Below are 15,355 nucleotides of genomic sequence, written 5' to 3' on the forward strand. Positions count from 1 at the left end.
GCCCCCCCGCCCCCCTTTGCGGCTCTGACAAAGCTGAATGGGCATTGCGGCTGGGAAGGAGGCAGCTGCTCCTGACTCAGGATGCTGCCCTCTCTGCTTCCTGTGAGCCACAGAGAATGGGGGAGGCACTTACAAACGTGACCGCTTGCTCAGGGGCTGCTGTGGGTGTGCCAGGAGGGCGGCCACCGGTGGGAGCCTTGCTGGCCTCCTCTTCCTCTTCCTCGTCCTCGCAGGTGCTCAGGGGCATTTCTGCAGCAGCTGCTGCTGTTGTCAGACTCCCTTCACTGACTGGACCCTGAAACAAAATTGGCGCGAGGGACCTGCCACTTCGTCCTCGCCTCTGGAGGGTGTGCGTGACCGCAGGGAGAAAACGGCCAGGCCATCAGATATTGGCATGGCCACAGCGCCCCTTCCCTTGCTCATCTAAGACCTCTTAGATGGTCCCTTCCATCTCCCAGGGTCCCCTCCAGCACACCGAGCCTGCACATCTTCACTCACTGGACAGCTGCCACCTCCACAGCCCTGCTGAGTAAGTTCTAACTTCTACCGAGTCAAGACTTGGCAGAACTGGGGCCTGGTGCCTAGTTGTCTCACCTTGTGATAAGGGCTTTGCCTTTAAAGAAGTGGGGGGATGAGGGATGAGGGTCGAGAGAGGAAGGAGAAGAAGAAGAAGGAAAAGAAGGTGATGGTGATCCTTTGGTTCATCAAAATCGACCATGTAACTGCCCAGTGGTGGGCAGAGCTGTCAGCTGGTGAGGACGTAGCCTCCCCACTGTAGAGTGTCACCGGCTGATGTTAGGCCAGAGGTGCAAGGCTGGGAGCAAATGTGCGGAATGATTCCGAAGGCCGGTGCTGTGGGTGTGTGATGGCCTGACATCTCCCGCTAATAACTCACTCAGCAAATATGCATTAAGTACCCGCCATGTGCAGGGATGAAGACAGATTGATGAACAAGACGTATATAATCCCTGCCTCTTGCAGCCTGGGAGAAGCCAGAAATGAACTAGTCACCAAGTTTATTGTTCATTATAGTTATGACGAGACCTTACGAGGAGAAGTGCGGGTACCATGAACGTGTCTGTGGGGAGACTTTGCAAATCTGGGCGGGCATCTCCCAGACAAAGTGGTGCTGAAGCTGAACTCTGATGGCTAAGCAGGAACTAAGGAGGGGAGGGGGGAGGAAAGGGTTCTGGGCAGAGAGGAGATGGAATGGGAAGATTCTGAGGCAAGAAGGGGGACGTGGAAGAGCTATAAGGTCAGCAAGGCTGAGAGGCCGAGAGCTGGGAAGTGAGGGGCCCAAGACCTTGTCTGTGAGGCTGGCCAGGGCAGACCCTGCTAGCCTTGTAGGCCAGGTGGGGTGGCAGTGTCTGCAGGACGGCTGCCCCCACCAGGAGGAATCAGAGAGGCTGATGGGGTTGGCCAGGCTGGAGCCTCAGCCAATTCCTGGGCAGGGGCTGGGGGGCTCAGTCCAGGGCAAGGTCCTGGCACTGGAGAAGGGTTAAAGGGGTGGGGTCCACCATGTGTTGAGGTAAAAAAATCAATAAGACTTTGTGGTTGATGGGATGTGGGAGGGAAGAAAGAGGGAAGAGGATCTGGATTAGGATTGGATATGATGTTCCCATTCATTTGAGCTGGGAACGCAGGAGGAGCAGAAATGAGTTCGGGTTTAAGTCTGCTGAGCTTGAAGAACTTGTAGGATACTCATTCTAGGGACATTACAGGAACAGGCTTGCCAAGTGTCATGATGTTAGGAGCTGGGAACAGAGTCCCCATGACCCCCAAGGAGAAGGCTGAGAAGTCCTGGCTGGGGTCTTAGACCCTGTGGGGCCTGCTTGCACCCCAACTCTCCACCACCCTCTGACAGCCTGTATGCATGCTCAGATACAGGCCATGGCTGAGCCCTCTCACCTCTCCTACTCAGGGCCCAGCACAACTCCTGCCTGGACCTGACCCCTGCTGGTGGAGGCGGTGACCCTGTACCAGCCCTGGGACTCACCCCCATGTCCCTGACTCACCCCCCTAGCTGGCTCTCCAAGGACCTGCAGGGGCTTCACTACACACCCCTCAGGAGGGAGTATCTGGTCAGGAAGGTGCCCCCAACCCATTCGGGCTCCTCTGGATTTGCTGCACAGAATGAAGACTGGCCCTTCGAGAGGGCAACGTCTACTCCCAGCCATGACTTCAACTTTTCAGCACCTTACCAGACTGACCCCTTCCTCAGGCTCCTGCGTGGACATGAAGAAGGCCGGTTCCCCGGTGGGCACTGTGCTGGCCTCTGCTTCCCTGTCAGTGCTGGTGGGCATCTCAGCCTCCTCCATTGATATCACTGCTGAGCCTTCTTCAGCGTCTGGACTCTGAACAGAAGACATCACGGGGACCAGCTCAGTGATCCACAGCCCTATGGCTGGAGGGAGCAGGCAGCCAGGACCCCTCCTGCACCTGTGTCCTGTTGCTTCAAAGCACTTGCACATCCCAGACCTCGCCTTATACCACTGCTCTGACTGGGGCACCCACACAGAAACCTTGACCTGCACACCACCCAAGGTGTGAGCACCCTGTCCAGTATGGTGCCTGTGTGTTCATCCCGCTCCTTCCTGCCAACCTCAATGGCTGGCACTCATCAGCTGCCATCTACCTTCCACTACTCCGGAGAGTGAAGCTTCCACTGAGGGCCCAAATCATGGAGCTGGGACAAAACCCAGTCCCGGATGCACAGCTTTCTAGGGGGAGGGGCTATGTGGCCTCCCTGACCACTTGCTCTCCTCACTCTCCTAGCCCAGTGCCCTCTGCCTTCCATCCCTCATGGCCCTCCCCAAGGTCACCAATAGTCCCTCTGACAGACCCAGCTCATGCCCTGCTCTCCCATCCTTTACTCAGTGGGAATCCTGGCAGGATCTCACATTGTTAACCAAACCCAGAGCGAGCCAACACCACCCTCTCCTGGAAGGAGACACAGCCAGCGAACCACACTCTACCTCCAGGCTTGCTTCCCCCATCCTTTCTCCATTCAGGGTCAGGCGAACTTTCTAAAACCTACTCTGACTACATCACCTCCTTCTTTACTACCCTCAGCAACTTCCCATTTCTGCTGAACACGCCCAGGCTCATTCTCATGGCTTCCTCAGACGCAGAGGCCCCGTCAGCCACGTTTCCCTGCCTTTCCTCGCTCACACCTGGCCCTCGGGTCTTGATGCCTCCAGGTCAGTGGTTCTCAACCTTGGCTGCACATTAGAATCACGTGGGAATCTTTTTAAAATCCTGATTTCTGGGCCTCACCCTCCGGAAATTCTGTTTCTTTGTACTAATGTTGTGGCCCCACCCCATAACAAGAACAGAATTTCCGGAGGATGAGGCCCAGAAATCAGGATTTTAAAATGATTCCCAGGTGGTTCTAATGTGCAGCCAAGGTTGAGAACCACTGCTCCAGGCCTTTGCTCCTCCTGGGTCACCTCCCGGAACACCTGCCCCACTCCTATCTGCTAGGCCACTTCTAAGCATCCCCTTGGTCTCACTTTCAGCATCCTCTCCCCAGGAAGGCTTGGAGTCTGGGCTCTGGCCCCTTTGAGGTGCTGCCAGAGCCCCGTGTGCTTCTCCTATTGCACCTCTTACCCTCTGTCCCTATGAAGCAGTCTGCCCTATTGACCTGGTGCCCAGCACCGCGCAGCACCCACCATCTGCTGAATGAGTCAACAGATGACTCAGCCTCCAAATCACTCAAACTTGGTCCCACAGGCTGTAATCCACATTCTGACAGCGACTGCTTCCACTGAGATGCCCACCATCCCCCCAGAAAGAGGTGAAGTGGAGCATGCACTCCAAGATACTAACTGGGAGTGTCCCCTTTCCCAGGGTCCTGGGTGGACATGGAGAGGGCCGGGCCCCCGGTGGGCACACTGCCCCCCTCGGCTTCCCCTGCAGTGCTGACGGCCACTTCGGTGTCCCAGGCAGTGCTGATGGTCACATCGGCTTCTCTGGCTGCTGCTGTCGTTGCCAAGTCTTCTTCAGTGTGTGGACTCTGAAACAAAGACATCACAAGGGACCACGTCAGTGGGCCCACAGCTCTGATCAGCGTGCCTGTGGCTGGAGAGAACAGAATGTCCGTACCTCTCTCTCAACCTGCATTTCTGTAGCCTCTTTCCCTCTGAGAACTTCCTTATCTGGACCTCACCCCAGCCCTATGATAGTCCCAGAAGCACAGCATCCCAGAAGAGACTGCACAGCACCTGTCTGCACACACCAGTGGCTGGGAGACCACTGCCTCCTGAGCCAGCCTGCTCCCGCTCCGACACCTCTATCTGGACGCATCTGCCTCCCTGCAACCTTCCCACGTGTCCATCCAGAAGCCACAGGAACAAGAGGACAGTCTTTGCCCATGACAGTGCCTCACGACCTGCAGGCAGCAATTCCGTCATCTTCTCAGCCTCGACACCTGCTTCCTCTCTTTCTCTGTGACTTACTTTCCTTCGGATGCACACCCTTCCCTGAAGGTTACACAGCAGATGCAGGAAATGGAAGGAGCAGCTTTGACTGCTGGTGCTACCAAACTGACTATGTTTGACCTCAGTTTCCCAAGATGGTTGTTGTTTTTTAATTGGGGATTGTTTTGTTTTGTTTGCAAAAGTGTAGTTCTTTTGGATACTGAAAGCCTATCAAGGTTAGATAGATTTCCTTGTTGCAGGATTTCTCAGAGCCTGTAAGGAAGAAATAAGTGGAGCATTTCCTAAACTTATTTGACAGCAGAACCTTTTTTTCGTATAACATATCATGTCCTTACAGAATTATTGTCCAAAACACACACACACACACACACACACACACACACACACACACACAGGAGAGAAGATGAAGTTACAGATTTTACTAGTAAAATGAGACTCTTTCTGACACAACTTCAGCTAAAGTCCCAAAGGGCTTTATAATTAAGTACAACTGACTAATTAATTGTACAAGTTAAGTACAATTCCACAGTCATCGTGTGCCTTCCACATGCTAAAAGAAGGAACCAGGCCACTTATGTGGGATGCGCTGAGAGACCATGAAGTGAAATCAGTTCCACCGGCATTAGCCTCTCCCCCTGCCTCCGGGCTATATAAGAAAATGAAAGTACCCCATATTGGGAGAGTGAGAATTCCTTTGGAGAGAATTTGAAATCGTTTCCCCCCTCCCTTCTGCTCACTACAAACCGTTTGGTGAGCTGGATACGTAGTCCATGGGATTTGGGAGACAAAGGGACTGCATTTTTTTTATACTACACTGAACTGGGCTTTGGAAATAGGCTGTTATCAGCCGTGACTCGGAGAGTATAAGCATTTTCATCCCAGGACAGCGAAAAGGATGAGCTGACCCTGTGGGCCATTGCGAGAAAAATACTTTGCTTAACTTTGGTATCCAACTGTATCCAGCATCTTAAAAATTGGCTTTGCAGGTCTAAAAGCCAATTACCCAACCACAGAGTGGACTCTCATGTAGCTAATCTGATTCTGGCTCAAAGAACGAAAAAGGTTGTGCATCTTCCCAATTGGGTGGGAGGGAGGCAGGTGCCAGGGTGAGGACCCAGCACTCATTGCCCGGCAGGTGTGAGGACCAGCTGCATCTCGCCCTGGTGCATCCCTGGAGAGCTTCTGGAGCCCTGGGCCTCCTGCTGCCCCTGTCCCAGCAGGAGGGAGGCAGTCTCCCCCATATTCAACTAAAACCCTCGTGGCCCCCTGGAGTGCCCAATACAAGTCACCATCAAGTCTAAAACAAGCAAACATATTTACCACTGACATAGCAAATGAAATTTACTATTCACTCACCTCTTCAGTGACATGAAGGAAGGCCCCATCCCCGGAGCCAGGGTCTGTAACGGGGACCCCGTTCATAGCATCGACCTCCTCCAGAGTGTCATTCAGGATGTCACCAGACCCTGGGGAAGCAGGCGTTCTGTAATTAATAACTGCACTTTGTGGTCTTGAAAAAGAAGAGCTCCCTCTTCACCGACTGACTTGAAAAGATGCCCAGGATACAGGATTAATAGAAAATAAGAAAAAAATCCAAGGCAGTATTACATGTGCCGAGGCCTGCGATCGGCCTGCATTTTCTGCCCTTTTTTCAGAGGGGTAACCATTTCAAACCAAAGTTACAGCCAACGTTGGAGCACTGAGCTTTAGGTACAAGGTCAAAAATCAGCTCACACGCCCACAGTAGGGGCTGGCTGAGCAAACAGAAAGCAGCATTACTGGTACATGTGGTTTCTACCACAGTTTCTGCCACAACTGCAGGGCTGGAACCCAGCTTTGGCAAGTCGTTAGCCTGTGCCTCAGGTTCCTCATCTGTAAACTGGGGATAATTCCCATCTCATTATGTGCTACAAGGATTAAAGACATTAATACAAGGAAAGCATCAAGGACAGCACCTGGCATAGAGTTAGCAATGGATAAATGTTCCTTCATTGTCGGTGTGGTTCTATATTTGTAAAGGGAAAACAATTACATATGAGTATTCATGTTTTATCAACATCATATAATTAATATAGTCACTATAGAATACATATAATATATGGATATATATGGATATGTGTGTGTATAGATAAACAACACACACTTGGCTAAACCTCAATATTTAATATCGGTTTCCTCCTGAAGAAACTACTATTTTTTTGGTGCATGCAACTCTTCATTGATTCAACTGTTACCACAAGTACATATTTCTTTTGCAATTTAAAAAACACATGGAGTCCTAAAGCAAAGAAAAAGAAATTATATAACATGAATACATGTGTGTTACATACAGGCTGGACCCGGGGCTAAGCATGTCTCATGCCTTTCCTCACTTAATCTTCCCACTAGCCTATCTCAACTACCTATAAGGACCTTCCCACCACTTCGAAGCTGGTGGGCAGAGTCAGGACAGAACCCCACATTCTCAGTCTCCCCACTATCAATGCACTCCGTGTGTGTCCTGCTCTGACCCACATGTTAGCACCTTATTTATTAACCCCATCTGCAGAGGAGAAACAGGCCCCACAGAGAGGGAGTGGCTGGAAGAAGCCCGTGAAGCCAGGTCGATCTGTCCCATGCCCAGACATTTCCACACATGCTGTGTGCATGCATGCTCCATAGTATGAACAGTGTGTATGTGTGTGGAGGGGAGGGGGCAGATAGGTGCTGCATTATTCAAGGCATCCTTTGCACACACACATCCTGTAACTCTCATGCATCCTTCCAGCTGCTACCACCAGGGGGGACTGTGCAAGCAGCTAGCCAGACCCCAGGCCTCAGAGTCCCCACCTCTTGGAGGATGGAGGTGAGGGTAGTGTGTGCCCTGGGGCAAGATGGTGTCAGGGAAACTTGAATAAAACTATTGGGTGGCTTCCCCTAGCCTGGGACCGGGCTCTCTGGGTTCAGGCCCATTTCCTTCACCATCTGAACATTCTACCCAACAAGAACAGGAACATTTCAGCCAGTCCCGTTGCTTTTGTTTGGCCTTTTTTGTTTGCCAGAGAAGGCGTCTGGCTGATCACAGGGAACAGGCAAGTTGTGCTTGGATCTGGGTCCCTGTCTGGATTTGAATCCCACCTCCTTTGAACCCACCCCTCAGTCTAGGACAGGCCCTCACCCCAGGGCCCCACAGCCTCTGCCCCCTCCTTGCCTGTCCTCAGAAATCCCAACTCCACCCAGGAGAACAGCATTGCAAGGACCCTGCACCACTTCCACCTCCTCTCATCATGGAGGACTGTGGACAGACAGTGAAGGAATCTGAAGCTTGGGAAAGTTAAGCAACTTGCCCAGGCCCGGCAGCCAATAGGTGGCTGAGAGGGATCTCGTCCAAACTGTCTGCTCCCGGCCAGCCCCACAGTCTTTCCACAGCAACACCCTGACTCCTTGGCTGTGTTATGACTTTATTAAACTATCAGACAGTTTTTTCTGTTCAGAACCGCATACCTTCTCTCACCCACAGACTTCCCAAGTTTAGTTATTAAAATAACATTCACTTACTGATGGCAGAAGTAGAAAGAATAGTGATATGTAAGATTGTAAAAGACATGTAAACTACTGAACTACAAACAAAAAAATTAAAACCACCCACAATCCTACCACCCAGAAAATATTACTCATAGCATTTTGTTGTATATCATTCTCGCACACACACATGTACGTACACACACATGGTTTTCTATGGGTAGATGTAAATATAAATAACATATTCAAAGTTAGGGTCACAGCACACATAACAGTTTTGAAAGGTGCTTTTCAGTGGAGCATGTCCCTGGGCCATTCAATCTTCTGCATCACCAAGTTCAGGGCTGCACATATGAATGAAATATAATTTGCTCAGCCAGTCCCTACTGTGGGCATCTGGGTTGTTTTTAGGCCTTGTACCTAAATCTCGGTGCCCTGGCGTTGGCTCTCACTTTGGTCCGAAACAGTTATCCCTCTGAGAAAGGGCAGAACACGCTGGCCGATCTCGGGCCTTGAGCACACACACGACTAGCTGCTGCCTGGGGATCGTGTCAGAAGTTGGGTTTTTGCCAGTGCTCCTCGGTATCGCTGGGTAGGGACCGGAGTCCTGGATGGGGAGCCAAGAGGCCAGACTGCCCCAGGGCCTGCGGCTGACCTGCGGGGCCTGCCCCTCTCTGGTCATCAGTTGGTTTTCCCACATGTGCCACACAGGAGTTTAGAGGGCCTGACCCTCTGAGAATCAGGGACTCTGTGGCCAAGGCTGGGAGGGGTGGGGATTCTGGAGTGAGGCCTGGGCACCGGCTCTGTCCCACCGCTCATGAGCTGTGTGACTGTGGGCACGTCACTTACCTTTCCAAGCACTGGTTTTTCCATCTGTAAAATACTAGCTAATCACAGCAACTCGGAGATGTGTGGTTGGGCTTGGAGATGACGTATGTAAACACTTGGCCCACAGTAGGTACTTAATAAGCAGCAACAATTGTTACAAGCTTTTCTGTTAAACCCCAGATCCTTCTGGAGGGGTCGTCTGGGGACTGAACGTTCAGCTATCCAAAAAGAAAAGCCACCTCTGCCATTTACAAGCCAAAGAGCCTCAGCCGGGTGACTTGATTTCCCCACCTTGTTTGTCAAAGGCAGAAGGTTGGATGAGGTGCTCTATGTTCCATACGTCACCCAGGCTGACGCACAGTCATCACTCAATAGAAAACCACCATATGCGAAAGGCACACCCAGGACTTGCCTTGCTCAGCGCTGCTGTTCAGGATGGCACTCAGGTTGGTGGTTTCCAGGGTCCCCTCAGGTATGGGCTCCCCAGAAAGTTCTGAATCCTCAGAGGGAAAGGTTGGAGTTGGAGGTGTGTTAATGGGTTCAACTTTTGCTTCTTTAGGCTGAAGGAAGAAGAAAAGAAAAAAAGGGACCCAAAAACATTTACTTGGCAGGAAAGCAGGGGGAAAGGGCAGTGAATAATATCACTGGAGAAAATAATATATCCACAAAGTTCTGAGTAAACCCAGAAGAAAGCTTAGACCTGCCTATTGTGTACCTGGCCAACCTGCCAGGCCCTGAAAGAAGTGCATGTAGGAGTCATTTAATTCTGTTCGGTTTACAGCAAGACTCTGCCAGACTTGGCTGAAGCTCCCTGAGCACAGAGACCACATTTCTATATCCCAGGCTGGGAGAGAGGAGGGAGGTGGTCAAAAAAGATCTATTAGATCAGGGAATGAATGAGTAAATGAACACACAAATGAATGAAGTAGGCTGCATTCAGTGAACGCTGTCTAAATCCAATCCCAGATGTGCGCTGGCCATGGATGCCTCTGAAAATAAGAGATGGGTGTGGCTCCCTTTCTTGGACACTTCAGCTTCTGTGTAGCTTTTCCAAAGCCAGTTAATTCCTCCACCAACTAGGGAAAAAAGAAACAAACAAAAAACCCCAACAGTGGGAAACACAGAGCAGTTCAGAGATCTAGGCAGAAATCTTGATTGGCAGGGGTGGGGGCTCAGCAAAGGTCATGACATCATCCCCAGACCCAGGCTCTGGAGAGACAGGGCTTGCCAGTGTTCAAACAGTCTCATCTCTTTCTGAGCTCAAGGGGCTGGGGGATGAAAGGAAGGATCCGGCTGACCATTGTTGGGCCTGTGATGTGAACCAGAAACCATTAAGGCACTAAGACTTCCGGATTAATTTTGACTGCAGCCATCACTTACCTATCCTGACTAATAACAGAAAATTATTTCCTTAATGTCAGAATCTAGTGTATAAACAATGAACCTATGGTCCATCAGAACAAGGAGGGTTCTTATGGATCTAATGGTTCTTAGAATCTAATGGTTCAGTTCTGACAATCAATCTTGGGTCAAATCTCAGCTCTCTACTTATTTGCTTTGTTATATCGGGCACGTCATATAACCTCACTGGGCCTCATTTCCTCCTCTGTGAAATGGGGCCAATGATAACTACTTACAGGGTATAAGTGCATGGAGGTGCGCAGGACAGGGCCGTAGTATGAGCCCATCAATGTATCAATATCACTAGAATCCTAAAGTTTGAGAAAGAACAACACCTCGATAGTGATTAAAGAGGTTTGTTTTATCTTTTTAGTTATCTGCAGTTGTGGGTTTTTAAAATAATGAATATGAAATATTGGTGTGCTAAAAAAATAATATCATTTGTTGTATTGTAAAATCTCCAGAACAATAAACGAGGTTAGGCTAGAGGTCTTCAAGGAGTTGGGCCTTGAAGAATGAAAAGAGCTTCCAAAACCAAGGACGGAAGAAGGCGTTGGGACGACAAAGGACACAGCATTGTCTGGGTCTGACAACCTGTGCTTGGTGAGGATTCCAGGACAGAAGCAGGGGACAGAGCCAGGAGGCGGAGAGAGGGAGGGGGCTGGATCTTTGGTGAGAAGTCTTGCCTGGGCCTGGGCCCTCTGTGGGGTGTTAGGCTGGGGAGTGGCATGGGCAGGTGTGTACTTTTGAGAGTTCACCCTAGTGCCAATGAGAGCACGGGTTTGGGGAGTTGAGGTTAGGCCAGGAGACCAGGAGGCTGCACTGAAGAAGCCCAGTGAGGCAGGAACCAGGGGGGCGTTGTGGGGGCAGAGAGCAGGGACCACCCCAGGCTGTGAAGGCCTTTAGGACTTCCCCATTCCTCCCAGCTGCTTGGTGACCCAGCAGGGGAGTAAGGACCCTGTCATAGGCAGTTCCTCTCCTCTTCCTGCCGCATCCCCTGACGGTCTCTGGAAATCCCGTCTCCAGCCTGGAGCAAGGCCGGTGGCTGCAAGTGAAGCCTCTTTACCAGGGACTTGGGCTTTGAGACGAGGCAGGTAGGGCAGGTGATGACGCAGGGAACGCAGGACAATAAACAAGGTGAGGGTGGGCTGAGCTCTGTAACTCCAGGTGGCAAAGGCTGAGTTATATGAAATCACCGACTCCAGTCTGTCAACCATAAACCTCTTTTGGAATCTCCTAAAAAGGGGGCCACAAATCCCCGCTCAGGGCAGAGCGTGAATGTGGGGAGCTGACCCTTGGCGGTTGGTTTTCAGGGGTGAGTGTGGATGGAGACCAGTGTGGTCGGTGACAATATAGGAATGTCAAGTTTTAAGACTTTTTTTATTAAAAGTGTGGTAATTTGCTGAGCCCACACTCATATTCAACATGTATTTCCTGAGGCCTTACCATGTGCCAGGTCCTTGGTTAATCCCTGGGGAAATGGAAATAAATAACTAAGATAGGGTGGCTGTCCTCAAACTGTTGAGCTATGGGGACACACAGACTCAGACCCAGACACAACAAACTGCGATTCAATGTGACACATGGGACAGCAGAAGTGAGAGCCAAGTGCGGGGAGGGAAGTTGGCCATGGCCTCCAGCGAGGGGCTGCGTGCGGACGGGTCCTGAAGGACAAGTAGGAACTGGCCAGGCACAGAGGGGGCGGAAAGGGCTCTCTTTGCAGACAGAACCCAGGAGTGAAGGCGTGGATGAGGGGAATGTGTTGGGTGTGTTTGGAGAAGTGTGAGAATTTGGGTGTGGCTGGAAGAGAGATCTTGGCTGTGGGTCAGAATCACCTGCAAAGCTTTTGGTAAGTACAGCTTCTTGGACCGCACTTCAGACCTTCTGGGTTTGACTATCAGCCTAGGCAAGAGTTTTTTTTAAAGACCTCCCCATCTCACTGTCTTCCCCCCTCCGCCTCCGAACACATACACAACTTTGATGCACAGCCAGGGCTGAGAACTACAGGAATATTAATTCTAACTCGGCATAAGATAGAACTTTCCAGAAATGGAAAGGTGTGTCAGCAGAAGCTGACTTAGCAGGGGGAAGAATGGGGTAGCAGGGACTCCTGCCTTAAATGGGGAAGGAGGTGAGGAGAGGCTGGCTCTTTAAGGCCATGATTCAGTTCTCAGGTCATGGCTTCTGTCTTGAAGGGTGGCAGTTGGAAAGGGTGAAGACAGGGAAGTAATATTCATTCCCAGAGAGAAGCCAGACAGGGAGGGAGGGGAACATCTGAGAGCGAGAGGGAAATTCCCCCAACTTGGAGGGGGGCAGCCCTGGAGCTCCTCCAGGAGATGGTGAAAGGGGAAGTCCCAGCTCAGGGTGACATGACCGAGGGCGCTCTGGTCCCTCCCCGGGGACTCGCCCTGCCACCTCCCCCCTGGGCAGTCTCCGACAAAATGCTACACTCATCTCCGCCTCAGTGCATCCTCTGGTGGATGAATGGAAAAACCCGGCCCTGCAAAGGAGGCTGGAGGGAGGGAGTGCCCTGCGGAGCGCAGGAGGTTCTGATACCCAGGATAGGCATCTGAGCCTCAGGACCGCAGCTCCAGGACCTCCAGGCCCAGAGCCACAATTCTTCAGGACTAAGGGCAGCCACAAGGGTTTGGCATGGGGCGGGGGGTCCCAAGAGAAACGGGCCCTCTAACACATCACCTCGACCCTCACAAATAGAGTTGAACTCACACTTGGTGGGACTCCGATCTATACTGGTTCCCTTAAAACCACTGAGGAGAGCAGGTTGGGGAATCTGGGAAGGAAAGTGTTTGGGGTGCCCCAGAGGCCACCGAGCCCATCAAATGCCTTTTCCACCTCTCCGGACACTTTGGGGATTTATTCCGTTCTCATTCCCCGCTGCAGTGCACACCCACATCTGCCCTTCACTGCATACCCTGGCCCAGGACAGGAGGCCCAGCTAGGGCCTGACTCCACCACCTTGGGGAATCTGGGAAGGAAAGTGTTTGGGGTGCCCCAGAGACCACCGAGCCCATCAAATGCCTTTTCCACCTCTCCAGACACTTTGGGGATTTATTCCGTTCTCATTCCCCGCTGCGACAGGAGGCCCAGCTAGGGCCTGACTCCACCACCCTGTGACCCTGGCAAAGCCACCCCGTCCTTCTGAGCATCCATCCCCCTTGCAGGGTTGTTGCAGGATTAAATTAAGTCATATATACAAAGCACCAGCCACACATCGGGTGTTGAGAAATGCTGGTCCTCTTCCTTCCCCTACCCTTTCTCTACTTCTGTCCAAAGCTGCCCATCTCCAATGCCCCCTCCATTAGAAAAATCTCCCTGACCAGCCCCTCCCCCTGATCATCTCATGCTCTCAAAGCCTGCTCCCCTCTCCCAGGGCCACCTTGGTTACTGGCATCTTTGCCTGAGTTGGCCTCACTCCTAACTGTGAACTGGTGCACTTGGCGGGGGGGGGGGGGGGGGGCAGCATCAGGCTAGAAGGCTCAAGAGACCACCATTCTGTTCCCTGGACATACTGATGGAGTGGCCAAGGGCTGATGGGCACACAGGATTGCAACACTGCTCAGAGCCGGGGTGGCCACTTTGGACCCTTGACTTCCTGCATCAAAGCTGCGCAAGAACTGGCAACATCACCCAGGCCAGCAGCTCAAAGGCATGGTTTGAACCCTGGCTGAGACATAGGGAACCTGTGCTCTAGCCTCAGCTCTGCCCATGCACCTGAGAGCCAGTTTTCTGCCCCTTGCTGGGCCTCAGCTTGCCCGTCTGTAGAAAGGGCACCTTTAAGAGGTGACCGTTAAGTCCCTCCAGCACTAACAGACTATGGTCCCGTCCTTCCCCACCCACACCTCTGTCGCCAGAGGTTTATAATGTATAGCCTCTGCCTTCTTTCCATCTCTCCGCTCTTCGATCTGAGATGAGTTTGTAGAGTGAGCCAGACCAGTTGAGACTGCTGGGCTTCTGTGTTCAGTGACTCAGACACTGCTGGCTGTTTTCATTAAAGCGGGCTCCTCGGTGTCTCCACAGTCTGACTCAGTGCTTTCGACACCACTTCCTTGTCTGGGACACGGGGCGCGTTCCCAGGAGGGTGGAGGCCTGGCCTCTGGGAGGATGGCTGACTTTCTCATGGGGTCAGAAGTTAGCTCCTGGGAGGACGCAGCAACTTGCAGGAGTGGGGGCCCTGACTCCCTTCTCATAGCCAGAGTCCCGAGTGAGCAGATGTTACCATAGCCGCCATTCAGGGACACATCCTTCACGCCGTGCATGGGTCTGAGACCTGGCCTTGCACTATCTCATCTAACCCTCTCAACAACCCCACCAGATAGGCTTGTTTTATGGACGAGGAGCTGAGGCTCAGAGAGGCTGAGCAAGCTCCCCAAGGTCACAGAGCTGGGAGGCAGCAGAGAACAACGTTTGCCTCTGGACGGCCTTCTCATGCCGCAGCACAGGGAGCACTCAGGTCACTGGTGTTCCCATGCACTGGGGTTTTGCAAAATGCCCTGTTGGCCAGTACCCTCCTGCTCTCCCCAGATGAGCTGACGATGGAAGTCACCGATCTGAGGACAAAGATGTCAGACCTAGGCACGCTCCAGGAACTCTCAGGCCCCTAACAGCTGACCCAGATGACCTGGTGGCACCCCAGAACTCACCGGGGCTTGAGTGTAGGTGTCGGCTTCTAAGATCTCAGCGACTCCATCTGTGACTCCGTCTGTCTCCTGAAGCCCGCTGGCCTCTCCTGATGCCTGTGTGGAGGCAAATGACACCAGGTAGAGGGCGCAGTTTACAACTGGAAAGTCAGGGAAACTGCCTCAGGTGGAGGACCGTGCGCGTACACGTGTGTGTGTGTGTGTGTGTGTGTGTGTGTGTTTGTGTGTGTGTGTCCGAGAGGGACAGACAGACAGACACAGGGAGAGTGAAATTGAGGAGAGCATGTGCATGGTACACATGCTTGGTTATTCTTTTTGTTTCCTTCCACATTTTATTGCTCAAACAAAAAACCCCACAACAATCAATTTACAGCCTCTCTTTCATACCTACTTGCATTTTGTCCAGGTTCCCTTCAATCTCCCTCAAAAGGCACCCACAATCTCTGCACAGCTCCTCACGGGAGTTTTACACTGGGAGCAGTTACATTGGCAGTATGCCTTCCTGTTGCCACCTCACCTTCATAATTA

At 51.9% G+C, this 15,355-nt stretch overlaps 1 protein-coding gene across 1 annotated transcript in view; it reads right to left on the reverse strand.

The window, feature by feature from the left end:
• Window positions 1-15,355, reverse strand: part of COL15A1 (collagen type XV alpha 1 chain) — a 96,433-nt gene that overhangs the window by 42,517 nt on the left and 38,561 nt on the right. The window contains exons 5-10 of the mRNA XM_023760342.1: window positions 14,831-14,923; window positions 9,181-9,328; window positions 5,796-5,905; window positions 3,829-4,015; window positions 2,202-2,398; window positions 138-295 (exon numbers count right to left, since the gene is read on the reverse strand). Of these exons, the coding sequence (XP_023616110.1) occupies window positions 138-295; window positions 2,202-2,398; window positions 3,829-4,015; window positions 5,796-5,905; window positions 9,181-9,328; window positions 14,831-14,923 (893 nt within the window). The remainder of the gene's footprint in view (window positions 1-137; window positions 296-2,201; window positions 2,399-3,828; window positions 4,016-5,795; window positions 5,906-9,180; window positions 9,329-14,830; window positions 14,924-15,355) is intronic.

Source organism: Myotis lucifugus, unplaced genomic scaffold, assembly GCF_000147115.1.
Source record: "Myotis lucifugus unplaced genomic scaffold, Myoluc2.0 scaffold_180, whole genome shotgun sequence".
In the NCBI taxonomy this organism is placed as follows: domain Eukaryota; kingdom Metazoa; phylum Chordata; class Mammalia; order Chiroptera; family Vespertilionidae; genus Myotis; species Myotis lucifugus.